The 27,672-nt window shown below is 40.0% G+C and overlaps 2 protein-coding genes across 5 annotated transcripts in view; one reads left to right on the top strand and one right to left on the bottom strand.

Annotated features, from left to right (window-relative positions):
- Positions 1-12,552, top strand: part of edar (ectodysplasin A receptor) — a 30,451-nt gene extending 17,899 nt beyond the window's left edge. The window contains exons 5-12 of the mRNA XM_028393141.1: positions 1,195-1,280; positions 4,581-4,655; positions 4,744-4,869; positions 4,971-5,045; positions 6,997-7,069; positions 8,767-9,073; positions 9,199-9,262; positions 9,906-12,552. Coding sequence (XP_028248942.1) covers positions 1,195-1,280; positions 4,581-4,655; positions 4,744-4,869; positions 4,971-5,045; positions 6,997-7,069; positions 8,767-9,073; positions 9,199-9,262; positions 9,906-10,291 — 1,192 coding nt within the window. The 3' untranslated portion in view covers positions 10,292-12,552. The remainder of the gene's footprint in view (positions 1-1,194; positions 1,281-4,580; positions 4,656-4,743; positions 4,870-4,970; positions 5,046-6,996; positions 7,070-8,766; positions 9,074-9,198; positions 9,263-9,905) is intronic.
- A 4,719-nt stretch (positions 12,553-17,271) lies between these two features.
- On the bottom strand, positions 17,272-27,557 carry ccdc138 (coiled-coil domain containing 138). Of its 4 annotated transcripts, none has more exons than XM_028393135.1 (15): positions 27,434-27,557; positions 27,130-27,169; positions 26,713-26,765; positions 26,510-26,627; positions 26,182-26,282; positions 25,872-26,009; positions 25,649-25,768; positions 25,315-25,392; positions 25,044-25,163; positions 24,314-24,466; positions 24,117-24,233; positions 23,101-23,308; positions 22,166-22,339; positions 19,146-19,284; positions 17,272-18,431 (listed from the first exon to the last, which is right to left on the bottom strand). In XM_028393135.1, the coding sequence occupies exons 1-15, from the start codon at positions 27,512-27,514 to the stop codon at positions 18,305-18,307; spliced, it is 1,767 nt and encodes a 588-aa protein (XP_028248936.1). In that variant the 5' UTR covers positions 27,515-27,557; the 3' UTR covers positions 17,272-18,304. The 4 variants fall into 4 exon arrangements, with proteins under 4 accessions (XP_028248936.1, XP_028248937.1, XP_028248938.1 ...); XM_028393136.1 differs by having other exon boundaries at positions 24,341-24,466; XM_028393137.1 differs by having other exon boundaries at positions 26,848-27,169; positions 27,434-27,507.
- Between the last annotated feature and the right edge of the window lie 115 nt (positions 27,558-27,672).

The following is a 27,672-nucleotide window of genomic DNA, read 5'->3' as shown; positions in this document are numbered from 1 at the left end:
AAAAACAGGCACCTAATTGTCTTGCTTTTGGTGGTGTAACAAAACAGCTCCTAGACTACAACTCACGATTTCAATCTCTGAATAGATGTGACCTCCTCATGGTCAAGAACCAGGAGCTTAACCATGACATGTTACCTAACATGGACCTGATGGACTTTAGTAAATAAAAATATATATTGAGAGCTATGTGTTTTTCATAAAGTAACAGTATTTTTTCCCATTTTCCATTTTTTTTCTAACGTACATAACTCTACTATGAGTATAACTCCACTAAAGAGTAAGCTACACTGTGTCCTTCGTTAGTTAAGCTATTTTCAAGTTTATGCAGGAGTTAAACAAACCTTCATAAACTTGCTACAATAATAGAAATGAATAAGAATAAGAATAAGTTCAAAAAACAATCCTTGAGTCCAGTTGCCTGGATTTTCCCACAGATATAATAATAATGATTAATTAAATTGGCTGTCAGCTGCTGTAGTTAATGAGTAGCTAATTAAAAGAAAACATATGAATGGATTATAAATTGGATAATTAATGAGTACTATGGATATCTGAAGTATTCATTCTGATCACTTCTGATTGCTTTGAATCAGCTGCAGAACAGCTACGGTTAATGCAGTAAATGTACAAGCCACAACAGAATGAACATTTTTAAATCTCTTTAAGTCTCTTTGTCCAAATTCCATCAAATCAAATGCCTTCAACTGTCCATGAGCTGACATTGCTATTCATATGAAGCCATAGGTTCATTACCTGCAGGCAACATGCCGTACTGCTATTCTGCTCTTCCCCTCAAGCTTAAATTATTAAATACCACCATGAGCCATTAGCAGGGCTGACTCCTCTGCTGTCATACATGCTTCATGACTCAGACTGATAGCTTCACCAAGCCAACCAATGAGTTTAACACCCTTAGGGCATCAATTATGTACATTTGTTCACACAGTCAAACTTTTCACCTCAGCTGCTTCCCCATACTTATGCACTGTATGTGTAGAAGGCACAGGGGCCATACAACACACACCTTCCTGAACTTACCTTCTGTGTTTTTGTGGTCAGGGGCCAGGTTGGGATTCACTGGGGTTCATGATCATGTAGGCAAAGGATGTAAAAAAAGAATTGGGTCACATATGACCCAAGAGGATGATATTTGTATATCTAGTCTAACAAAACCATGTATTTTATTTCTTTCAGGCATTACATGCTGGAGAACAGACCCAGAAACCTCTATGGGATGGTGTGCCACTCCTGTCAGAATGCACCGCGCAACACCAAAGAATGTAAGACCAGCAATGCCACTCATTTCTAACAGAGTCCTAATTTCCACTGTATTCAAAGCACATTAAAGTTATTGTTATGGTTATTATGTCATTCTTACATTGTTTTAAGCATTAAGCCCAATATTCAGTCAAACAAATTACTTAAAAAAATCTGCATCAAAATGAAAATCTCGTAGGAACAGGAAATATAGCGCTCTTCTCAAGCAGACATCTAACATCTTCCCTGTCCTGACATGCGTTTGTCAGACGTGACAACACTGAGTTGAGTTGCAGTTTGACCCTCATGGGGTCACTGGACATTTAAGAAATAGTGTTTGGTCTGTCACTGCTTAATGTTTGGTTCTTTTAGTATTAACAGTGATTAAAAAGTGCATCTTTTGTATACACAATATCTAATAATAGAAAGGAATGTCCTATAAAAACATCTGTACTAACAATATAACTCTTCTGCTTCATTTTCTTCTTTATCTAATATACAGTAGTTGTTATTGCCCTATTATGGACAATAATAAGCATGTGGTTATCAAGCTGGCTTAATGAAATAGATTAGTCTGCATCAAAGATAAAATGAATCTTCTTCTATTGTTTATTTCTTCTAACTGATTTTAATTGCACCCCTTTTAAGGAAAACATCCAAATAACACAATAAATAAAAAGGGAGCTGGAAGCTGGGAGTTCTGCTCGCTTCAGGTGAAGGCAGGCTGACACTTGCCATGTAGTCTGTAAATTACCCTGGCTCCTGCCTAACTCTGTGTGTGTGAGATAATTAAAACTTCAGCGGGTATGAGAAAGAGCAATGATTAGCATGTTTGTGCTTGTGCTGATGCTACTCTTTGGCAGGCTGTGGAGTCTGTAGGCATCGCTTGAGTTCTGCCTGTCACCCTTTCTTATCTGTTGACTTTTGGTGCCTAAATACTTAAGATGAATGCTTTTCACTCTCAACAGAGATCATAAACTGATATCACAATTTCACAGTTAACCTTTGCTTAATACCTTCTGATAGAGGTATCAGTATTCTCACCTCAAAACAAAAATGCTTTGATATTCTTTATGTATCTTCTGAGCTCTGTAATTCTGCTCCTCTCCATGTGTTTGGACCCGAGTCTCCTTATTGCCCTGCAGAATTGTAATTTTGCAGTGTGTGTTCATCCCGCAAGACATGATTAACAGATTAAACCACAAGACGCTAAACAGAATTCCAGTTTGGGCTCATATCCTTATCCAGAGAGTGTAAACACATACCTTGACTTAATGTCTGCAGCCACAGGGCACTGGGTTGTGTGTGTCTCTGTGGGGGGGATGACAGGAGGCTCTGAGACTTCAGGAAGCAGCAGGGCACATGCCAGAGAAGTCTACAGTATATCAAGTCAATGAAATAAAAGAGTTGATTTATGAGCAGCCAGAAGTTTACAGCTCCATTAGGAAAGACGAAAAACAGTTGATGAATAATGGAGAAAGAAACACATTGAGGGGGAGGTGGCTGGAAGATGGGAAGCAACAAGGGATAGAGAGATCTGGACGGAGACTTGCTGCTTTGTATCCACACTGTTTGTTTATGGCTGCAGCAGATGGTCTGACACGAATCACAGTTTACTGCTGTTATTGCAGATGATTGGTTTTGGGGAATGTTACCACTTGAAAAATAATGACATAAAACCCTTTCAGAGAAAAACGTCAATAAAACACAAGGACAAAGCTGACATACCACCAACACTGATGGGATGCGAATTCTGCCTGTAACTAATGACCAAACCACACAGCAGGGTACATCCTCCTTGACTGATTTGAAACATCTTCTATTTTATGGAAGAAAATGGTGATGCAATGTTCATCTCTGCAATGTTCATTTAAAAGCAATGATAGCAAGACGTGGTGTTTGTGCTAGTTGTGCCTAAATGTGAATCTTTCAGAATGGAAAGGTAAAGAGAACCTAGTCAAACCACATAGACATATTTTGACATGTATTTATGGCTTGGAAGAACGTTATCCTGTTCCTCAGATGTTAGTGGGTTTCCTGCTTGCTTCAGGTCTTTCCACAACATTCACTTTAATCAAGGTCAGGAATTTGACTTGGCCATTCCCAGGGATGGGGAGTAACAGATTACATGTACTGGCATTCTGTTATTAGGATACAAAATATGAGTAACTGTATTCTGTTACAGTTACAGTCTAAGAAAATGGTAATTAGAATACAGTTACACTGCTGACATTTAGTGGATTCCACGATGGTACTTTCACATGTTCATTCACTCTGCTGGATAGAACAAGTCACATGAAAATCACCGTGTTTGTTGCAAGAAAGATCTTGTTTACAGCAGGTGTCTGATTTTCTCCTGACCGCTCATTGTGTGGTTATATACATGTGTATGAGAATGAACAGTCGTTGGAGTAAAAGCTCTTACGTCAATACAAGATTTTTGATCCCAGTTTAAGATTTTGGGCCATGTCAGCAAACCGGACAGTGTTCCGGTCAGTTACTTTAGCCTGGCGAAAAGTCTGGTAGAAATGTTTGAGAGCAGCTTTGAAGGAAAGCACTGCTTTCTAATACAGTTTCTTTTATATAGGTTATTACAAATTAAATAGGTGGCTAATAACCATTCTACAATCTACTACAGTCATACAATCATTACACTACATAAAGGGACAACTTTTCAAAGTCTGCATTATTTATGCTGAAAGTTTTTTGGTTGAACACTTGCTGACTAAAATGCAAGGCACAACATTGAACAGCCTGTTAGCATTGTTAGCTTCCTAAGCAGGTTTAACTAACCATCCATGAATAAACCCAATGTACCTAACTCAAAGAAACTATTCGTCAATACAGGCTCAGCATTAACAAATGTGAAAATCCATGTCGTAATTGCTCAATCTTCTTCTTGATGTCACACAGCTGCTTATTAATGTGGCTGCTTGTTCACATAGATCACATTCAGTTTAGGACTTCTTTAACTGTGACGGAAACGTTTGCTCCTTTAATCCTTTGATGGTAAAAATATTTTCGTAGACTGTGCTGCTGAAGCAGACAGAGAGGAGCAGTGGGAGAGGACAGCGTGCAGCCTGTTGTTAATATGGCTGAATGTACATGATTAAACATACTGTATTCAGATACGGTATAATAACATGCTCACAGCTTGCATTTAAAGTACAAGTCCATCATTTCGATTCTACATTTTAGAAGTGGCAATGCCAATGTTTGCTTATAGTGTGCAAACACCTTTTTCCATTTCAGACAAGCAAAACATCTTAACCATTTAAAAAATGTCAAGCCCTGAATCATATGAATCTCTGTGTGTTTTACAGGCATACAACCCAAGAAACTAAAAGAAAATGATTTAGACCCTGGCAGCACCACTGTATTCCCACATGTCAATAAAGGTATGTACAAACACAGAATCAGCGATTTCATACACAGCCTTCATCTGTCTCTGTTCATTCTTTTCCCATCTCCTTGTCTGATTTTTAGATTCTCATGGACAGAGTCACCTAGCAACAGCTCTCATTATCGCCATGTCAACCATTTTCATCATGGCAATCGCCATTGTTCTCATCATCATGTTTTACATCCTGAAGGCCAAACCAAGCGGCCAGGGTGAGACACACACACACACACACACACACATACATACATACATACACTATCTCATCTTAAAGGTTTGTGTTGTATGACATTTTGTGTGTATGTGTATGCAGCGTGTTGCCCAGGGCAAGTTGTGAAAGTAGTGGAGGCCCAAACCCACAAACAGGAAGACAAAAAGGACATCCCAGGTGAGACAGGACACAAAGACGTGATTTGCTCACACTGCTGTTCTAACTTTATCCACATTTTTGGCCACATGCACAGGTTTAAAAAAAAGCAGAGCGTTTATGTGATGACTGTTTTTTAACTTGAGTGTTTTCATATCTGTGAAAATAAACATACCAACACTCACTAAGTACTGATACCATGTTTCCATAAACACCACTTGCATGTTGCAGTTTCAAAAACGAGCCCACAAGATATATTCTCAATAACTTAATGCAGTTTTAACTGCAGCTGAAGTAAAATCAGACACCAAATGCAGCACACAAAGCTACATAATTACAGTCACAAGCCAAACTATAATTAGCTCTGTTTCCATCCTTAGCTGTAATGATTCTAAAATGACTCCAGAACAGTCACACACAGGATACCACCCAGCAGCGGACACTGTATATAATTTGCACCGCATAATGCTGCTAAACCCTTGACTCAGGTGATCATGTGACTGGTTTATATGTCATGTTAATGTTACTTATACATGAGCCCACATCCACAAGTCTACGTCCTCAATGCTTACCTATTGTTTTTTAATTTAATTGAAGCTCCTTATTTTATATAAGGTGAAATAATGTTACTGTCAGTGTGTTTGCTTTATACTGATGTATTGTCATCATCAGAATTGGACTCACAGCTCCATGTGTCAGTTTCATGTGTATGTTTATGATTGTTAGAATAATGTATGCAAATGTATGTGTACTGCTTTGTAGAGGCCGACAGACGTGCAGCGAGATGAGTATATCATATTGGAATGTGAGGCTTCCAACACTGAAGCCATACGTTGCTTTAGGCACCATTTCTTCTGACAATAATGCTCTGTTCAATTTCTCTCCCAGACTGACTGACTAACCACTTACATGTGGTGTCAATGCAAAAATGCACATGCACTCACACACACTGTATCCATGGCCACAGACACGTTATTACCTAAAAATGCAATAGCTATAAAAAACCATGAACTAGTGGTTAGAGTATTATTAAAAGTAAATGTCTGCATTGTTAGTTAATGTTGGGTTATCACAAGTAGCTGTGTCAGTGTGTGTGTGTGAGTTAATGGATGACGGTGTGTGTGTGTGTGTGTGTGGGATGGAAGCCCATTGCTTGGAGCTCTACCAGAGCAGGCTGTCACTCATGGAGACAGTGACTTAATAAGACTCATCTGTAAGATGAAAGACTTTAATTCTCTCTCTCTCTCTCTCTCACACACACACACACACATTTTAGTAGGTGTTCACTCATTATGCTGTCTCTTCCTATCAGAGTCCATGATGTAATTCAGCATTCACTGAAATCATTTTATACATTGTTCCAACAGCAGCTGCTTCAGAATAATTTTAGCCTGAGGAATCTGTTCTCCTTTGTGTGTTCTCACTCATGTCAACATATATTTCAAACACTAGACGTGATGTGGTCTAGCTTGGCAACAAGAGATCAGCCCACAAAACTGGATTTAAGATTTTTTTTTTTAATTTACATCTTTGATTTAGTTACCATGTGGTAAGCTGTACGTGATATTCTCATTAAGCTATGGTGGAATGCCAATATAAATATATCTAAATGAATTATCATCACTTAAAGCTGTTTCCAGGATCATTTTAAAAAAGCTGTCATAGCTAGGTAAATCTATGTGTATTTGACAGTTTAAGTTAAGGTAGGCTATGCTGTTCATCAATTTAATAAAATAGGGAGATGTAATATCTCTCAGATCACTCAATCTCCCCGATGTCAGTCCTAGGACGTGGGCTGGTCCATATTTAAAATGGATCAGCAATGATTTTTTTATTTTGTATTCGTATTATTTTGTAATTTATTTCAATTCTCATTCTCCTATGGAAAAGTGAGGTTAGCAATTTTAGTTTGATGTCTTACGCACCGTTTTCCTTATATTTTAAATGTATTATTTCCTTTTTGATTTTTCAGACAATGTGGTGATCTACTCCGAGAAAGATGAGTTTGACAAACTGAAAGCTCCTCCTCAGAAGACGGTAAAAAGGTGAGAGGCTGCATTCAGCTGTCAGGGTGAACAAATCAGACAGCACAATAAAGATTCTCAGTGATTACTGGCTCAATACCCTGCAGCTTTAACACACAGCATGGTTTTAGCTCAGCAACACAAAACATGAAAATTGTTCCTAGCAAACAATGGTAGAACAGTTATTGCATATGTGTAGTACATTGTTTTAACACTTACTGACGAATCATTTTAATTATATGTAGGTTTGATTATTTCTGTGTGAATGGTGTGAAAGTGGAAACCTGTGTACACATTGTGTAGGTGCTTTTTTATACATTGTTTTATACTAATCACTGAGTTGTGTATTATGGGTGTCTGTGTTTGCATTTACGTGGCGTCACCCAGGTTACACAACATCATTTTTTCACAGTCTGCCCATAATTAAGCCACCACAGAACAAGTCAGTGCAAAAATAGTAGCACTTCTGCTTCCCTTCATATACATACACATATGTGTGTAATGTGCAAAACATGTTCATGTGACTTTTTAGTTGTTTCTAATAAGGCAGGGAGTGATACCTGGCTTTGGAGCAGGCAAGGAAATTAGATTTGTAAAGGTAGATGAGGGGGCATTGATGAGCCCTGAAGCATAGCAAACAGAGAGAGAGAGACATGGGGTTGTTGTCGGGTAGGGTAGAGGTGTTTATTCCAGGTTTCACCCAAAACCGCCATCAGGTGAAAGCATGTCCTGGCAGACAACAAAAGAATTGCAGTTCTCTCACCCTCTTTCTTTTGCATATATAGTCCCTTGTGGGGACAATGCTGTTTTATATACAGTGGTTAATGTGCAGAGCAATGTTGCAATGGAAATGCTTACTAACATCCAGTGCTCCTTACAAAACTGACTGCTCATATTTTACAGCACATGTATTAGGAATGTTTAGAAATGATTGGAAAAGGTGTAAATTTAAGAAGGTCAAATACACACACACATACACTCCTCAGCATAAACAGTGGTAAATACTGTGGTACACCAGCATGCCAGAGGATGTGCTAACTCACTGCATTAACTGCCAGAGTGGGTGTTAGATGTCTGGGAAACAATGCCATTTTGTGTGCGCGCTCAGGAAAAGAGCGTGGGACGTCCAAACAGTGGGACGTCCAAACAATGGCACTCTGTGAGCATCTCTGTCAACAAGGTGCTTTCTGCGAGCATGCCGGCAGAGGTGGAGGGAGAAGGGAAGAAGTCGGTAATAAAATAATATTACATGGTATCATATTGTAAAATGCAGAGCTATTTCAGTCAATCACAGGAACTGCTGAGAAACATCAGCAGCTATAGCAACAAAACAGTATTCTTCTCAGAGTTCCCGTTAGGTTTGCAAAGCTTTTGTCATTTATTATGTCATAATCTGTAATGTAGGACTGTTACAGAACATGCTGCGAACTGCATGTCTACAGTCATGTTTAAAAGTTAGCACCTCCTGTTTGGCATCCATGTTTTTTTGTGTGTCAAAATGTCACAACATATAACCTATGCATATCACCATGCTGTTATTAATTTCGTAAAGGAAGCCAAAAGAGAGAAAACCTGTTCTATACTGCGTCCCCTCTTACTGCTTCCACAGGATTTAATTAGCTGAGCTGCAGCAGCTGCAGTAAAACCACCCTGTTAAAAATGTAACCTGACATGACTGCTCTGTGTTTGATCTATATGTTTGGTTTTTTATATTTCAGTGAAAACGATGCTTCATCAGAGAATGAGCAGCTATTGAGCCACAGCATTGACAGCGATGAGGAGCCAGCATCAGAAAAACAAGGATCAACAGAGACCACTAACACAAACCCCAGCCTGAGCAACAAACCTGACCTGTGCTTGCTCTCTCTGGGACCCCTGGACCGTGGCCGTGCCTGCAATGGCAGTCCAGCTGCTGCATCAGACCAGGCCAACAACATCAACAACAGTTCCAACCACATCAGCAGTGTCAGCAACACCAGCAGCAGCAGTGTGAACGCCATTAACAACAACAATAAAACACCAGGGGTAAGAAGATAGAGCTGCATTAAAATAATATGATTATGAGCAGATTTACTTTTCATTTCATTTTCTTTTTTTCATTATGAAATTTCATAAATATTTTCTGTTTCGTTTTGTTTTGTTTCAACCAGATGCTACAAAGTCGAAGAAAAAAGATCCTCGATTTGTATGCCAGGGCCTGCAACGTGACAGAGGGTGAGTCTGTCACATTATTGCTAACATTTCTAACACTTGTACCAGAGGAAGAGTATATTGAATTAGGTGTTTAGGACTACAATCAATACTCTCAGTACAAGGCATCCAGGCCTTTATGTCTTAAGACATTTATTTAGTCTGATAGATGAATACCTGTGTGTACATGAGTGTCATAGCAATGAATAGAATCCTGCCCACCTTAATAATATTCCCCAGGGGAAACAAGTATGAAGTGAGGAACTGTGGAATTCCATGACTTCACCGTATATACAAAGTGGAGACGTTAATATGGACAAGATGGAATCTATCTGATAAATTCACACTTTAATCCCAAGCACATGTTCTAAGTTGTGAAGTAAATACTGTGATCCATAGTGTCACAGGCAGCACTGAGGTCCAGCAGAGTGGTCTGGAGATGAGCCCCTTGTCTGATGCCAGGGCAAGGAATAACACCTTTCCAGCCTTTGCAATGTCTGCTTCAAGGGCACATTAAAATCATAGTGCACCATAGCCTGTGACACCCAGCACATCAACATCAGAGACAGGCAGTGAGACAAAACATTACCATTGTATTATGTCTGTAGCAATAAGTAATAAACAGCAACTTTTTCAAACATTACATGAATTCTCATCGCCTCTTCAGGCCTGAGCCCCACAGAGCTTCCCTTCGACTGCCTGGAGAAGGCCAGCCGCATGCTGAGCTCTTCCTACAGCAGCGAGGCAGCAGTGGTGAAGACATGGAGGCACCTGGCAGAGAGCTTTGGGCTGAAGCGTGATGAGATTGGCGGCATGAGCGATGGCCTGCAGCTCTTCGAGAGGGTGAGCACGGCAGGATACAGCATACCTGACCTCCTGACACGCCTGGTGCAGATTGAGAGGCTGGACGTGGTGGAGTCACTTTGCACAGATGTGCTGGGCAGCAGCGAGGTGGTGGCCGTGGCTGGACGGCAAGGGATCAACAGTTTTCACAGTCAGTTAGTCTGTCCTTCCCTCTGCCCATCTCCCTCCCAACGATGCGCCAGTGTCTAAATACTGAAACTTGAGACTCAGCTGCCTGACAGTACACATACTATATGTGAGGACAGATGCTGTTCTGACAAGGACGACAGCACAGCATACAGTACATTACATGAAGAATGTCTGTGGGCTTCATGTCCACAATCCTGTTTTCTCACTATGGGTTTTCAGTCAAGAAGCTAGCGTTTGCATTAATTTTCCATTTTTCAAAGTGCTTAAACACTTGATACAGATAACAAAGAGGAACTCACATTCTGGTTCTCTTGTGGGCTTTGTCATTATATTTGCTTTTTTCTGGAAGAATATAATAGTCAGCATTAGTGTGCTAGGTTTTGCTTTTCTTGAATGCTACAGAATTTGACCAAAAAAAGCCACATGGACTGTGCGCAGGACGCAATACAATGATTATAAGGTGCAATGATGTACTGTTTGAAAGCAATTGAAACTTATAAAGTGCCTTGTTTATGGAGGATTAATAGGAAGAACTGAAACCTTCATGCTGCAACCCAGAAAGATTTTCGTGTCCATAAAAAAAGGTGACCTGGTTTGACACAGCATCAGTTACCATTCATAACTTTTTTTTTTGTCCGTGCTGCCATCACACAGGAAGGACAGCAGATCCAGCAGCCTACTTAGAATACAATCATCATTCCCAGCTGGAAATGTTGAAACATCATTCAGCTCAGCTTCCATCTGTTAAACTTGCTTGAGATCTTTGTGGACACCCCCGTGTCGTCCACTGCAACACCATTTCACCGGCAAACGCACAGCAGAAACAATAGTCGATCCTGATATTTTTCATTTTTAAGGATAGAATACATGTTGCACTGACTTTCTGATGTTGTTTAGTTTACATCACCAACTCAGATTTATTCATCGATTAACATATGTGTGGTAAGTGTGGAAACAATGATCACAAGCAGATGTGGTGTGATGGAAAAGTTCAACCAACCACGCGACTACAAAAGAAAACCCCAAACACATGGACTTGCTTTTGGTGGCATGTTCAGTGTTTAAGCACTGATCCCATATTGTGGATGTACCCAGTGTTAGTCTGTGCCTGGACTCTGTCTATTCACACACATGTCCACACTTTCTACAACATTTTAACACAGTGATCAGCATACTGCAGCTACTTCCTCAGCAGAGACCCAGTCTGTGACCTTCCTTAAACCCCCCCCTGCTCAGTGTACACCCCAATACTGTGGTCTAGTGCTGCCGCCTGTTCTAATTATTTGGCGTGTGGCTTCCTGTGCCCCTAATAGGCTGAAGTGTTGCGGTTTACAGAGCGGGTGCAAAGTGCCTGTGATTTCCAGCACCTAATTAAGCATTTAGGGCCACTTAACCACTGAAAGCCCAGTGGAAAAGCTGTAAAAACCCTGCATAAAGCAGAGCGATGCCAGGGCAGAGCAATGACTAACTGCCCCCCCGGCGTTTCTGTTTCTGAACGGTGCAGGCACACTGCTGGCCACGGCGGAGGCAGCACTGCAGTTGTTCTGATCTTATTCAGCTTTTGTGGTTGGGTCAGTCATGCTCAGACAGGATTTAAGCTCGCCTCTCCCTATGGGACCAATATGCTAAATGAGAACGATATGCGGCTGTGTGAGTTCTAAAAAGCAGCTGAAGCTGGTTAGGTGTTGTATGTACAGTACACAGACTGTAGCATTGGGTTTTGGTAATGGACTCTATTAGCAGGGAGGGTGTTCACAGTTTGAATGCTGTAGGTCAAGTCTATAGTGCTTAAGCTTCACAATTCAGCAGTAAGTCCAAGCTATGCCTAGACTCACTTTGATCTGTTATTATCTTAATATACTGCCAGATATTGTCTACATAATGTCCCATGACTGCTCTTGAAGTTTTATCTTTCCTAATGTGGTTTGTCTGTTCCATAGTGCAACCTGGGGCTGGCCTCCAGTGCTTTAAATTAATTAATGAGCATGTTTATCAAGTATGTACCCAGTGTGTTTGTCTTTGATATAAAGCTTACAACAAATATGCTGCTTTCTTATAGCAGGGTTGTTGTCATCAAAGCCATGGTAATTTTCATGTTCTTTTATACTACAGATTTAAGGTGGAATTTTTATAGAAAAAACTAAAATCTAAAAATCTGGACTAAGAGAAGCCTCTTTTCAGAAATACACACATTTTGGCAGACATGTATTGCTAGTTATGCTAGTTATAGTTATAGTTGACGTAATTATATACAGAATCCAAAAAAAATGACAGACTTACCTCAGCAGCACATTCAGTACAGTAGAACATGTAAAAACACACACTCCTCACAGAATCAAACTGTATATATAACTTATTTTGTACATAAAGTATGCCTTAATAAAGATGTATGATAGAAAAAATATGGTATTTCATTTCAGTGTATTATTTGATATATAGTATTTTCCTTCTGGTGTGTGATCTCTATGGGTGGTTGATAAGTTTAAGTCTGAAGTCATATTCATAGGAATTTTATAACAATTAACAAAACCTGAATTAAACTGGATTATGATTTAAGAAGTCATAATCGAGAGAACGTTTTATATATACTTGTCTCTTTAATAGATTAAAATCTATGCAGTCAAACAACACCAAAGGCATTACATCAGCAGTATCAGCATACACAGTGTAGTAAATACATCACAGATGGTTGTTTGTCATAACTGCTGATGCTGACAGGCTTGGTTAATGGCCAAGAGATGGCTAAATGGAACATTTCTAATCACAACATTTTCTAGTTCATTCAAACATTTAATTAGAAGTCATTATATGTGAAATAAATAAAAATATGTCAAATAAAATATGATTTTACTGGAAAAAGACTGCAGGACAAAATTAGCAGACCGTTTAGTCATTAGATCTTAACCTCAGTGCACATTTTTCTCTTCCTCTGTGTTGCTACTGCAAGTCATGAAAGCCAAAACAAGCCTTCTTTTCAACATAATTGCTTTTTATTGTGTTGCATTTATTCACCAAGTGATGAATGACACACAACTTTTTGGAATACTTTATTTCTGTATCATATTTGCAGTTTTAAAGAATTTACTGAATGATGTAACCTGAGGGAACCTTACATTACTCTGAAGTAAAGCCAACTGCTGCTGGACTCACTGATCTGTCGCTTCAATCTGCACACCTTCCTGTCATCCAGTGCTCAGTCTGCGTGGGTGAGTTTTTGTGAGAGAATTCCAAAAGCATTAGCTAAACAATAAGGTGTGTAAGTGCTGGCTGGTGATCATAAGGCCGGTTCAGAAAGGTTCTGCCTATAGCAGGAGAAGCATAATGAATATGATGCTGCTGTGGGGCATGAGGGGCAGCATTGACTATTATCAAATTTCAAGCAGTCACAATTGCCCACAGACAGTCGTTTACCACCTGAGAGCCCTTTAGTCCAATGGCACACACTATGCATACATGTCTTAGGGCTGTTGTTGTGCGGCTGGGTCTTAGATGAAGGGGATGAAGCCGCAGAGATCTTCTACAGGGTAAGGAGTGCCAGCCGTGAGACTAATTAATCCTCTGCTAGGCAGCAACACCTTTACCCTCGACACACACCGACATGCACACACTCATTCTTGTCAATCACCTGCAGACACATCAAACAGCAGAACACATAGTATCCAGACCTCAGCCAGGTGTATTTTCTATGACTTGTTAGGATCACAACTTGTGTCTGTCTGGAGTACAACATGAACTGTTTTCATTTTAAATAATTAATTTGCTTTTAATAGCGAGACAAACATTTTTGCAACATCTGTTTTAATGTAAATACCCTCTGATACACTGTCACTAAAGTAAGAAGTCAATGAAAAATATGTGGACCTGCTCAAACTGACCCTTAATGTGGATTAATGTGAGGCTGGCTGACTTATATGTAGAGAAGACAGAAGACAGAGCTGAGGAGGTGTGTGTGTGTGTGTGTGTGTGTGTGTGTGTGTGTGTGGGGGGGGGGGGGGGGGGGGGGTGTGATCCCAAATAGAAAGTGGAAAAAATAACGAATGTGCAAAACAGAGCATAGAGTGACAACCATGGTGCGTTGTTGCAGTTACAGCTATCTATGTGTGTTACCAGTGTTTGACTCAAGATCTGCCAAACTGTTTGTATGGTAGTAGCGAGCAGAAGCATGGAGAAAAAAACAGTGCATTCTGGGTATATGGGTTTACACAGCCTCTTTCCTCCTTTCTACTCTGTGGATAGTACTAATGACAACATATTTTTATATTTTTATACAAAAATTAAAATATATAAATATATTTATATTTTTATATTTTATGACAATATATCACTGTAAGTCTGGAATCAAGGGGCTGCTGCTCTGAAGTTACACACATACTGTCTGAATCTCTGTCTTTATACCTTACCACAAAAGGCTTAAGCAAAATATTGAACTTTTTTTTGCTTAATGTGGCTAAAATGAACATTTCTTGACCAACTACAGCCACCACATGCCAGCATTCTTCAGATTACGGTAAAACAAACAGAAATATGAAAGACACACCAAACAAAACTGAAAAAACTAAATCCCCTGATTTAAATTAAGATTAAGCCTTCATTTTAACAGATACAAACCAGAGCCTGTGTTAGGCTGAGTTAGGCTGTTAGCCTGAGTGAAAACAAACATTAAGTTGGAAAGCATTGTGATCCCAGCCACATATTATAACCTCTGACAGCTGGATCCACTCAGCTCCATCACACAATTGCTCATTTATGGTCAGGTATATTAACGGGGCCTCCATGTCCTTTTTGTGTAACTCAAGCATGCAGCATATTTATGCATATTGCAGCTGGTGGAAATAATATACATTTGGTGGTCTGCCACTTCACATTGCTGATTGACCTGACTTTATGAAACCACTGATGTTTTCCTCTGGCCAGCGTCCCTCCACCAAATAACATTTTAATAAGCTTTACCAGTCAGAGCAGAGCCCAGTAACTCTTCAGGGTAATTTTCTGAAGTTTTGGTCCACTGAAACAACTCAAACATAAATCTGAATCAGTGTGTAGATTTATGTGGGTGATGCTGTCCAGGGTAGGAGAGTTAGGCCTGTTAAAACTGCTCTGCTGAATGAAGCAGACACCAGATGTAAGTGAAGTAGATAAATCAGCAGCTGACAGTTCCTGGAGTACAGACACGTTGGCAATGAGGCCTCATTGAGGCCTCCAAAGCCATACTCCACCCAGAATATACTCAAACCAGCCAGACATCCACCCACCCTTGTAGATGATATGCAGATTCCTTCACCTTGAATTGATGTGAGATATAATAACTTCCATTGCTGAAAAGAACTTGATATGAACAGTGATCTCGTCAGAACTATCGTCCTTGTGTTTTAGTCACATCTTTGCCAAAGCACACTGTTTCTGTGTCTAGCTATTGATCTCCTGAGGCCCAGAATTCAGACAGAAGGTCTGTATGTACTACTCAGTGCCCAGCCAACTGCTAAAAGTGTTTACCAACTGAAGAAGGTGGGAAGTTTTACAAGATGTGAATGGCCTGTTATACACTGTGTTCCTGCAGAGAAAATGGCAGCACAATGCACCATGGAGAGAGACCAGCCAGTAGTGTGATAATCGGGGCTCTGCTCTCCTGAAGCCTCTGGACTTGCACTGATATTGATGCCACATTGAAAAATGACACTTGCCACTCTGGGTCTCTCCTCCTCAATATTTAAAGGATTTGTTGCTAATGTTTGATGCCAATGACAGATCAGAGCTACTTTGTTAGCAGAACGGGGTTAAAAATAATAGGTAAGTACTTTAATGTATCTAAGGGGTATATGTTCCCTCACAAGCCTTGAGCACCTGGCTTGCATTAGCATACAAATTCATTTAAATTTACAAAGAAAGTGGGGATCAAAGTGAGATGCTAGGTTTGAGTTTATTTACTGGACTGCAAGTTTTGACCACGTACGCATCACTCCTCCAACCTGCACCTGTGCCAAAGCAACAGATGAGTGATTTGCAGTGAGCATTCATTTGTTTACTCTACACAGGGAGCTGACATGCTCTCCAGGGAGGAGAGACAGACGATGAAGAAAAACAGTTGATAAGAACAAGATGCTATTCTTGACAGCGGGGTTGTTACTTAGCTACTCCCAGCTGCAAAGTGAAAGGTCATTTTATAGGGCAGAAAATTTAGATCTTTGAGGAAAAGTTCTCACTACATCAGCATCATTCAAGAAGGACAGATTTACTAATAACACTAACACACTAGACAAATGAGCTATCTTATCACTTCTGTTTACAGTTGAAGTAGCAGAAAATAAAGCAGGTAGGTTAGATTTGTTTGGTAGCCCAGTGAAATTCTTTTGTCATGTAATTAGCTTCCACCCCTGTGGAGATCAAAATTATACTGCTATAGTGCAATAATGTTTTAAGAGAGCACTAAAACCAAATTGTTTTCCACTCATTTAGTATATATTTAGAAATGTTACCATTGTTCCTCTGTGTCTTCAGTGGTCATACACTAAACTGAAGCAATTTGGGGAAATAGCTTTCCTTATCATTAAAGTGCCTCAACTATAAGCCAGGACTCAGCTGAGAAACATACAGGCTGTATGATCAAAGGACAGAACTCCCAGCAGAGCACTCACTGTAAATATACTGGTGGTTCAGTAAAGATGCACAAAACTATTCATTTATCATGTTTACAGCCCTGACTTTTCCTCTGGTTTTTGATGTTAATACTGCTTTCTATAATAAAATACAATTCTACCACATATTGTGGTAGAATTGTATTTTATGTATTTTATGTAAACTGGATCTGCCCCACTCACATATCAAAAACAGGTTTTGGCAGAACATTTCATTTTAAACATCTTTGTTCTTGAATGTTTCTTGAGCAGACAGTTTAACGCCCCCCCCCCAAAAAAAAAACAAAAAAAAAAACAAAAAACAAAAAACAAAAAAAACAAAAACTTCAAAATTCATCATGAAAATCATTGCTGCGAGTGTGATCAACAACAAACATTTATGTTTATGTTAAACCTGTTTGTGGCGTGGAGCATCGTGTGCTGCCATTCTTTGTTCTGATTCTCAAAATCATTTGCAAATGTGTCTGATGGCTGACCTAAAGTCATTATAGTGTTTTTACACATACAAGAATCACTAGTTTCACAGAAAATCTCCTTTTGGGGTTAACTTTTTTTTAGCTTTGATCAAAGTGAGATCAAAGACAAGGTATTCATATAGTGAAGAAGAGAGCACTATCACACACACCATGATGTACCCTTAGGCTAAAGAGTGAGGAAATATTAAGCTGCATGCTCTTTTTGTTCTTCTGCTTCAAATCAAGCTATTCTTCCTTTGAATTGCTTTCTAAATGTCCTGGCAGCAGGTAAAACACTAAAAACTAAAAGTAGTTTTAGGCCATTTTTTCTTTAAATGTTTTTAAACCTAGTTATTTTTATTTTGTGTAGATATAATAAATATGTGATTTAACAACAAAACATTGAGCAAATCTTTAAACTCTTGGACAAAACTTGGACACAACCCTTCTAAATTCAGACCAGGCTGATCCAAGCAGCTCATCAGCTATAATTGTTCCATTCCGTCCAATCTCCTCTTCTCCATCAAGCAACACCACTGTGCCTCATACTGAGGCCATTACACCCATCTGCCACTCTGTGCTTTGGAATAAATATGTAAGACATGTTTATACAAAACATATGGCTTTCAGCATTTCAACATGCCAATGTAGGTTTTTGTTTACTGACATTAAAATGTTTCACTGCTACAGCCTCTCCTGGCAAGTCAGTTTATTTGAATCACACTTAAAGACAAAACTTCAAATTAGCATTGTGGGAAAAAACAAAAGTATGGGTCAACATGTATAAAACATACACAACATTAAAAATGTGTTTCTGGCACAAAGGACCTTCAGAAACCTGACCGAACAGATGCTGCCTTTACAAATGCTTGGTAATTATGATTTTAGCACATGTCGAGTTGAAGAAGTGAAACATGTCTTTGTGAATACAAATTTGAGCTTTAACACAGACGTGGAATCCACCATGAAGCAGAGAAACGTGTGTGTTACCTCAGGTTGTGGAGGATGGATCTGAGGTTGAGGCAGAGGAAAGTGTGTGAGGGGCTGGTTTTCTGATGGAGCTCTTTTATCTGGACGTGGAGAGAAGAGAGCTCAAACAGATGGCGGTTCGTTCTAGACAGAATTAAAAACAACACAAGTCAGTCAAAATACTACAATCAGTTGCACTCTCACAGACTGTCAACAAAGATCAATGAACCGTCTGTGATGTCAAACATACTGGAGGTTTCCTGGAGAGCAGTTTGAAGCTGAATGTGACACGTTCAGGCCTTCACCATTTGGCAGCTCCTGACTCCTCCAATACCTTAATTTAAATATGAGCTAAGTGGCAAAGTGCAAGTGAAGCCATGGTAGACAGGCACTGTGAGAAAGAACCACCTGTCATACCCATGATTCTTTCTGCTGTAAAATGGAGGTCACAACTGATATTTGTGTAGCTTGTTAGTGCCAACATCACATCTTATCTTTGGAGATTGCTGCTTTTGTCACTCGCACATCCAATACTTTGGCCACTATGTGTTGCATGCAAAGTACCTAGGTGAAGTTGACATATTTTTACTTGGGCTCTGCATAATGTTACAGAAAAGCTGGTTGTAGGTACCAAAAACATCTTGTTTGCTTGTCTTCATAAAGACAAACAGTACGAGTCCTCTGTATGTCCCGATATAGTGATCAGGAGTCAGGTGTCAGTGAGGCTTTAGAGGAAACCTTTGAGAGACAGTGATGGTGTGTTTTTTCATGCCCAAAACACAAAGTTTGTATCTTAATTTAAGTAGAGAGAATAATAATTAGGATAATTTTGTGAATAAATGAGAGCACAGTGTTTACCTTATACTGGAGAGCTTCTGCAAAAGGACGCAGAACTTCTCCAGTGATGGGAGCTCCAGACGAGGATTTGTAAGGAGTTGGGAAGCTGCTCTGAAGAACTCCTCACAGCTACATGCCTCCAGAAAGCCATTTAAATAACCTACCAACCCAAGCAAAACAGAGGCAGCAGGATAATATTAAAACAATTTTGCTAATCAACCACACATTTTATTCAACTTCTGAGGAGATGAAAACTCAACTTCTTTCAATGCGTTTTATATGTGCAAAACAATGAAAGCTACAGGGCACAAACAAACCATGAAAACACTTTAATGATCAAACTGTATGAGGCAAGGACACAGATGCTGTTTGGAGAGGCTCTGTGGTGATCGTATTTGGAAGAGCTTCCATGTTCCATACTTGCTTTTAACTTCATTGTCCCCATCCTCAAACCTCCAACACATACACGGACACACTTGGACACACAGGGAGATGTGACAGAGCAGGGAAAGCAGCATCAGTCCACACAGATGGGAGCTGCACGCTTTTTAAATCAGTAACAGCAAAACCTGACCTTATGAAGTCTTAAAATCAAGTTAGATCTTAGTAAACAAACATTTGTTTCTGCTAAAGTCACATTCCTTCTCCTTCAAATAGTAACTCTCCACTGTCTTAAACCACTCATGTGGGAAGGAGGGAAAACAATTTGAGCAACAGAGGGACCGTTTTTGGCAAGTACAGCAGCTCTGCTGGCATCAAATCACAGCAGCAGATTGGATGGGGAGGAATAGAGTCAGGTTCAGCGAAGAAGATGGACAGAATCTGATGATAAGACAGATAACAGAAGACAGGACGGTAAGGTCAGTCTCAGCAACGTTTCCCTGAATGCTGCAAATACAAAATATAACCTGAAAAAATCCTGACATTTTTCAGTTTTACACATGTTGACTACAAAACAGACACAGGAACAAAATAGACAAAATACAGCCCGCAGTCTGGAACTAGACCTTCTAATGCAGACAGCAAAAGAGTCCAGCCCGCAAAGAAATGACAGACACAAATTAATAAAAGACAGCAAACCTTAGGTGACCCCCTCCCTGCCTCTCCCCTACATTTTATTTGTTTAAAATCAGTTTTAACACTAATGTTGTCTTCGATGAATTGATCTTCATCTGCACTGTATGTCCTCATGGAAGTAGATGAAGTCGCCCTCATGAAAAAATAATGGCCTACAACTGCTCTACAGCGTCCTGGCTTCCAGTGTGATATCTCTAAGTTGTGTGTAGTGCTATCAGCTAAACAATATATCTGCACTGAACAGAATAGTGGTATACATAGGTGAATGTTGTTTTGATGAAGTTTAAATGCATTGACCTAGATGAACTTTAGTGAGGTCAGTGTTCCATAAAAATACAATTTCTCTAAGCACCTGTACCAACTTTACAGGGAAATCAATGCAGCAAGGACAAACAATTTGTGATGGGTAGAGACACACAATGGCTCAAAAGAGAAATTAGTTTGATATGAAAATAAAAGTCAAAACAAAAGGCACTGCTAAGGTGGTGGTCTTAGAGGCATATGTAAGAAGCACATATAACCTGTTAAGCCTCTTGAAATTTGTGATTAAAGGAGTGATAGTATTTCAACAGATAAAAGTGCATTAACATAATTATATTACTGTAAAAGTTGTAATGATTAGTGTATGATAACTGTAAAGTCACTTACAGTATCTTTTTATCTAGTTTACCTGTGTTTACACTGCATTCAGTAATAGTTTTGATGCACCATGACTGTAGCCGTCTGTGTTCTGTAACTACCAAGTGCTGGCAAGACCTCTGCCCAGGTCTTTAAACAGACCTTTGGGAAGCATGTTACATTCTGTCTATACAAATGGAGACAGATGCACACAATAATACAAACACATTCCTTATGGGTTTGACAGCTGACAACACAAAAACCTGGGGAGACATCAACAACATCACAACAAAGATTTCCCTGCTGTGGTAAACATGAGCACAATGCAAACACACACAGTCAGTCAAAGTGACCGCAAACACTGCATATACTGTACGAGGCAGTCAATATACTCCTCATTCACCAAAGATCCGTCAAACGTGGAAACCATTGGTACTCGTACACTGGCTTTTTTGATGCACGTATGTCATACTTAACTGGTTGAGTATATAACTAAACTTTATACAAACAGTCAAGTTGTGGTAGTTTGACCACAGATGTACAATGTGTGCGTGAGTGTGTTTTGTGTGTCCCAGCACATTTTTACTTTGTTTTATTGGGAACCTTCCGGTCCAAACTTCTTTCACCCCTTTTCCATCTACCCTCATTACTGCTTGTAAAGCACAGTAATTAGCAAGTCTTTCTAGTCTTACAAGTCCTTGAAAACATACACAGCTCAGGCCTTAGTTGCCTTTGGCAAATGGTTCTGCTGAGCATTAGCATACAGCAGTTAAAATGACACGGTTCATAACCCTGGCAAACTCACCCTTCCATGGAAACACAATACAGCTGTTATCTCAACCTCCTCCACCTCCACCAAGTCTTTAGTCCTGCTATAAAACAGCCAGGAGATGGTGGAGGTCCAACTTTTTTATGATCACAGCTTCCCAATCTAGTGCCTGACCACTACGGTTGATTGATGAGCTACGACAAACCATTACTTTTCACATGTGTTTTTTTTATGTGGGGACGGTATGGAGTGGTACAGCAGGGTATAAATCAAAGTAAAAAGTGAGAGTCAGGACAGTCCATAAATCTGGACTGGAAAATCAAAGTCAAAACGAACTTCTAGGCTAAGTGACTTGCACAAGTGAAGTATTGAGAACTGAATTTGGTTTTAGTTCTTGCTATAACAGGGATGAACTCCAAATATCAGATCAGCACTATGTGTTTTTAAGGTTCATAATTTATGAAAACTAAAAAACACACACACAAAAACATCTAAGAGAGGAAACTGCACTTTCTGGAAAGCCCTTGAAGAGCTTTTGACCATTTTTCATGACAAAAAGAAAAAGATGCCTACTTACGGGACAGTTCAGTGAGCTGCATCAAGATATCTATAGGTGTGTGTAGACCTGCACGTCCAGACCGAAGACACTCCAGCAGCACATGCACTCCTCCATAGTGAATATAGAGGCCTCGACTGACCTCACACATCATTTCAGTACGGAGGCTGCGAAGTGTCTGGGCTAGCACATCCACTGCAGAGATGAAAAAAAAGGTTCCAATATTTAAACTCTGTTTGAAAGCGAGGAAGTCAGTTCTACATCTCATGTTTGTATGGTAAGTATAGATTTGTCATATTAAATGCTTGCTGTGAGGCAGCAGTATAACCACCATGTACAAAGTGTAGGATTTTCAAATGTCCAAAAGGACAGAATTTCTTTCTGATATGTTGAAAAAACGTGTGAGCTGGGTTAGCATTAAAATGATACCAGATATAAGGAAAAAGCCATTAACTGTGAGAGGGAAGAAAAATTCTTCTGCTTGGTTTCATGTCAATCCAGAGATGGGGAGAGGAGAAACCTGGAGAGCTGATTGGCAGAAACCAGCCTATACAGACATTCCAAGCTAAAGGTTTCATAAAATGTGTCAGGGTATGTAGGCTGAAGCCAGAGAGTGCATGGAGATTTATTGTGTCTGAGGGCATGGAGCTCCGTTCTCCCTTGAAATACTGGCATCAGAAAAAGGGGTAAGAGGTTCTGTAAGACTCACTTTGAGGAAAACCCAGCAGCAAAGCAGCAAATTTCTACGTACTAGCTACACCAAGGTCTGCTACTTTTCATACTTTGCGTATGTCAAAATGTTTATGTTTAGCAAGAAATGTTTACTATGGTTGGATTACTATGTCCTATGACAAATTTGGTAGTCAAAGTCATATGGTAAGCCTCATGTCCCTTCATTTGAATAACAGTGCACAACATGGTAATATTGCATCAACCTTCTGGGTGTTTTTTAATACCTTGTGTGACAGTGCACAGAATGATGAGGATGGAGAGGACACGTGTGTGAGGACAAGGACTCCTGTAAAGTGGCCAACTCCTAAAGGATCCAGCTGTTTCAGTACAGGACTTGGGCAGCTCTGGGTCTTCACTCAGCATTGTAGACTGGGCTGAAGGTTTTGACACTTCCTCTCCTATGCGCCGCAAAGTAGCAGACAGCACAACATGCTGTATAAAATACACAGAAAGGACACAATTAGATGCACTGCAAACAACTGCACCTGCATTTACCTTCGTTATGTAAGTCTAATCAAAAATGGACCATGTGCCGACAATGATCTTTATTAAATACCAGCGTATAAAATACACACAGACTCTGATGTCAGCCAGCTGCCTGCCTTTTAGACTTCTGCAAATAAGTGATGGAGCCATAAATCAGTGAAGCATACTACAGATACAATCCAAGATTTATGTATTTCCAAGGCAACAAAGAGTTAGTGGTCGTGAGACAAACTAGATTCTGCTTTTAATCTACCATTCCTTTCCCCAAAAACTTCACTGCTTCACTAAGAGCTCTGAAGTGTCAGCTATCTCCCTCTCTGTTCTAAGGATGGGAGGTTGATTGAGTGCCTTCAAAATAATATGAATACTGTCCTGTAAACCTACAAAATGGTAAAATAGTGGTAAAAATGTTCTACATCGCCTCCTAAACCTACAACTGCTGAAGCACAGAATAATCAGGGGCCCCTGAGGGGCAGCGAAAAAAACTCCCCTTACATAGAAATTCATAATTGAATATATTTTTATTATTATTATGTATTTGGGCTATTTATGTACACAAATGCATAAATGTACAAAGTAATAAACATGCATAGACATACAGAAAAAGTCCTCTCTCCTCCATGAGCAAGAACACTTCCTTAAAACATACTGCTGCTTCTTCAACAATAAGTTTTGGTGAAAACACCTGACTATACCACATTCATTCATTACTTGGTACAACAACAGCACCATCTACACAAAGAAATGATCATACCTGTGTGCTGTTGTCCAGCTGTCTCAAAGCCAAGTAAATGAGGCGAAGAAGGTTCAAGAGGAGCTTAGGTTCAGATGAAGGGGTGTGATGAAGCTGATCTGCTAATAATGGCAGCACCTAAAGAACCAAAGTTACAATTTAACAAGTCCCAGTCATCCCTCAACTCTAATCATCTCCTGTTAGAATAAACACACCACCTTGATACATCTCTCACTGAGTACAACCTCTGGAGGCAGACACTGGTCAATGACTTCCTCTTCATTTCCATGGAATGATGAGAATGTCTGTCCACTAAGTACCCAGTCCATCAGAAGAGCCAACAGCTTGAGTAGTGTGGGACTTAAACCGCCCTGTATGAAGGAAGGCAAAATAAGAAACAGAGGTAATATTTCCAATTTTCAGTAGGCCTGTCATTTGTTAAGTTCATCTTGATCTGATCCTCTGAAGGAGGTTTCTGTAGAGTGTGTTCAAAATGCATTATTATTTCATATATTTGTTGGTTTTCCTAAACAATGCCAACAACAAAATAGAGAGAACAGCATACTGCTATGTGTGGTGAGGGCTGGAAGTTTACAAAGGCTAAGCCTACACTCTACACATAAAACAGGAAGAAACATTGAAATGACCAGTGCAACTGTGCTCCTCTTTGAATGCTCATAGAAAGGTTGATGATTACAAAATCCTAAATTGTCATTTAGCATGTCATTTTGGAAGGTGACTGTGTTTGTAGAGAACAATTAATGTGCCATTTCCGGCCTAGATGTGTGTAAATCAGCATGTAGATGTTAGTGTACAATTGCACCAAATGATGTGATAGTTTCAGAAAACACATTACAATGAAAAATATTACAAGTACATGCAATTCAATGCTGACTGGTAGTAAAACTGTAAAACGAACTGAAACTCACTGAACTGTTGTTCAAGTACCTTTCTGCTGTTTCTTCCAGAAGCAGCCGTTCTCTCCTTGACAGATGGTTTTATACACTCTGTGCTCTTCACACCCACGTTATGGCAACCTCTTGATGCAATGCTGTGTTCACATTTTCTCTACATACACACACACAAACAGCAACAACAACAATAACTGCATCATCTATTTTCCAAAGATAAAAAATAACATATCAAGTAAAAAGCAGCACTAAAACCAAAATGGGATGTTTGTCCTTACTTAAAGGACCTTTGATACATGTGTTGCTACCTGTAGGTTCTCAAGCCGAGCCTGCACCCTCTTGGACCGGCACTCCAGCTGCTTATTCTGTTCACTGATCTCATTCAACTGTTACAGTACAAAAACAGGGAACATCAATGTGGTATACAAAAGTACAAGAGGGTTATGCTGCAACGCCCTCCTGTGGAGCAGAATGCTAATTGCTCATTCTCACTGCTCAGTTCTACTACTACTTGCAGAACAACTCCAAGTGTGATGTGGAGCACATTTATTTATTTATATATATATATAAAACAGGAAAAATGCCATGATGTCCATTGGAGATGACATTCAAACCCCATTATAAACACAGTGCCCTTCTAACCTGTTTCTTCATGTTGTTGTTCAGCTCCTTCATGGTGACAAAACTGGACTTGAGCCTCTTGTTCTCCTTGTTTTTTTCTTGCAGAAGATCCTGCAGCTGGCTTAGTTCTTGCTGGTGTTTCTTGTGAGACAGACAAGTACTTTCACACACAAGGAGACCCAAACCCTGAACACTTGACAAATCGGTCACATTTTTTACTTTGTCTTAATATAAATAGACTGACCTCCTCTACAGCCAGAACACGAGCGTGGACCATCTCCTCCAGCTCAGCCGGTCTCCCAAAAGTCTTCTCCTGCTGTTTGATCCTCCTTTCTCGCTCATATAACTCCTCCTGCCACTGCTGTTGACTTTGTCGCTCTGCCTAAATGTACGCACACGATCATAAAGTATTTCGAGCTGACTTTACTCCTCAAATAATAAACTAACTGTTGATCAATCATCAATCAATAAAACAAGGCTAAGCCAAACACTTTGGTATCACTTCCCAGTGCACATGTTTAAATATACTTTCAAAATAAGGACATTTCTCACACCTTTAGCTCTTCACAGATGCTCATCATCTCTCTGTAAACCTTTCCTAGTACAAAGGAGCAGGTGTCAGGACTGCCATCCAAGCAGGAAGGCAGGGTCACATCTGGACAAATCAAAGTAGTGAAGCCTCAGGACAGTGAGAAACATCTTTTCAGGTTGAGAAATTGCAGCAGCAATTAAAAAAGATTTTAGAAATTGTCCAGTGAATTTCAAGGGCCATTACCATTGCCTGAATATACTGTTACTGAAAGATTAAGAACCTTTGTTAGCTGTGAGGTAGCCAGGTTTATCTCTGATGATCTCTGATGAGACCCTCTAACATGTACACACCTGTTTCTGTGAACAGCACTTGAGAGTCTTGAAGCGGAGCAGCAGTAGAATCTGCATTCAGGTCTTCATTGCTGCCATGGGGCCTACGCTCCCTGGCAAACCTTCCAAGAGACATCAGCTGGCACAACACACGAGGCAAACACAAGTTTTACTGGTCACTTACTGCACAGGGGGGTGCTCGTGCTCATGCAATGCAATTTCACCTCTTTGGTTGACTGTTTGGAGCTTTGGGACAAGTTAAGCCTTTGTACTGCCTCTGAAAAGGTAAACAGTGTAATGTCTTTTTTCACATTAGTATCATTTAACAGGGACATGATTGTGTCTTTATTAGAAAATACCTCTTTTCATTTTAGGAGCTTTCTGCAGGGCTTGTAATACTTTTGTTCATGTGCACTTGGCCATGAATGAATCTATTCCTTCACAAGCTGCGACTGCTGACGGGTCTGTGGCCTCAAAGACCCAGACACCACAGACAGTGATCACACCTGGCTATCCAGCATTAGCTTCATAATATGAGCCACCCACTGACAGGCGCTATGGCTGATTGGTGGTCATATGTGTGCGGTGAAAACAAACAGCTTGTGATTATCTGCGGGCTGTGTGGAGTTCAGGACACTTACTGACACTGTCTGCGGAGGGAACGTCTTCTGTAGCTGAGACCTAGAACAGAGCAGTTGGTACAGTTACACTGCGACATGAGCATGGAGTCTGTTTATGTTGGCTTTAATGCCTGATGTGTTCTAGGTTTAACATTAAACTACTAACAACGATCATTCTATGTGTTTAGCTCATGTTAGTGGAAAGGACAGAGCGAGGCATCAGCAGGCTGGAGTTAGCATAAGTAAGCTGACAGGTGACGATGCTTTCAGGTTAGTGCTGTAACAACGAGCAGGCGCTACTTTAAGTTCTGTCCTTAGTCCAAACCTTCCTCCTCCTCTCCAGATATTCCTGCTTTAGTCTTTCCACTGTATCATTCACGCCGCGGTCCTTAAACTGTGTGTTCATGGCTAATATTAAAGTGACTAAAATCGATCCGTTGTCCTTGAGTCTTTGCTGCAGCAAGTAAACAAAAGCCAGCCACTCACTTCCGGTTGGAGGTTTGAATGAAACCCTTTGTGTTGTTAGACGGAAGTTTTCCTCTTAGCGCACTTTGTACATTTTAA

Source organism: Parambassis ranga, chromosome 21, assembly GCF_900634625.1.
Source record: "Parambassis ranga chromosome 21, fParRan2.1, whole genome shotgun sequence".
NCBI classification, from domain to species: Eukaryota; Metazoa; Chordata; class Actinopteri; family Ambassidae; genus Parambassis; species Parambassis ranga.
Note: the sequence above shows the minus strand (reverse complement) of the source record. Positions and strands in the feature narration are given on the sequence as shown.

What these genes read in the sequence shown, in the direction of transcription:
- ccdc138 (XM_028393135.1), bottom strand. Translation starts at nt 27,514, where the DNA reads ATGAACACACAGTTTAAGGACCGCGGCGTGAATGATACAGTGGAAAGA. An exon ending in AGTGCTGTTCACAGAAACAG is followed by an intron (nt 26,283 to 26,509) that starts GTGTGTACATGT and finishes TGATTTGTCCAG; the next exon opens with ATGTGACCCTGCCTTCCTGC. An exon ending in CAGAAGCTCTCCAGTATAAG is followed by an intron (nt 18,432 to 19,145) that starts GTAAACACTGTG and finishes AATTCTGTCTAG; the next exon opens with AACGAACCGCCATCTGTTTG.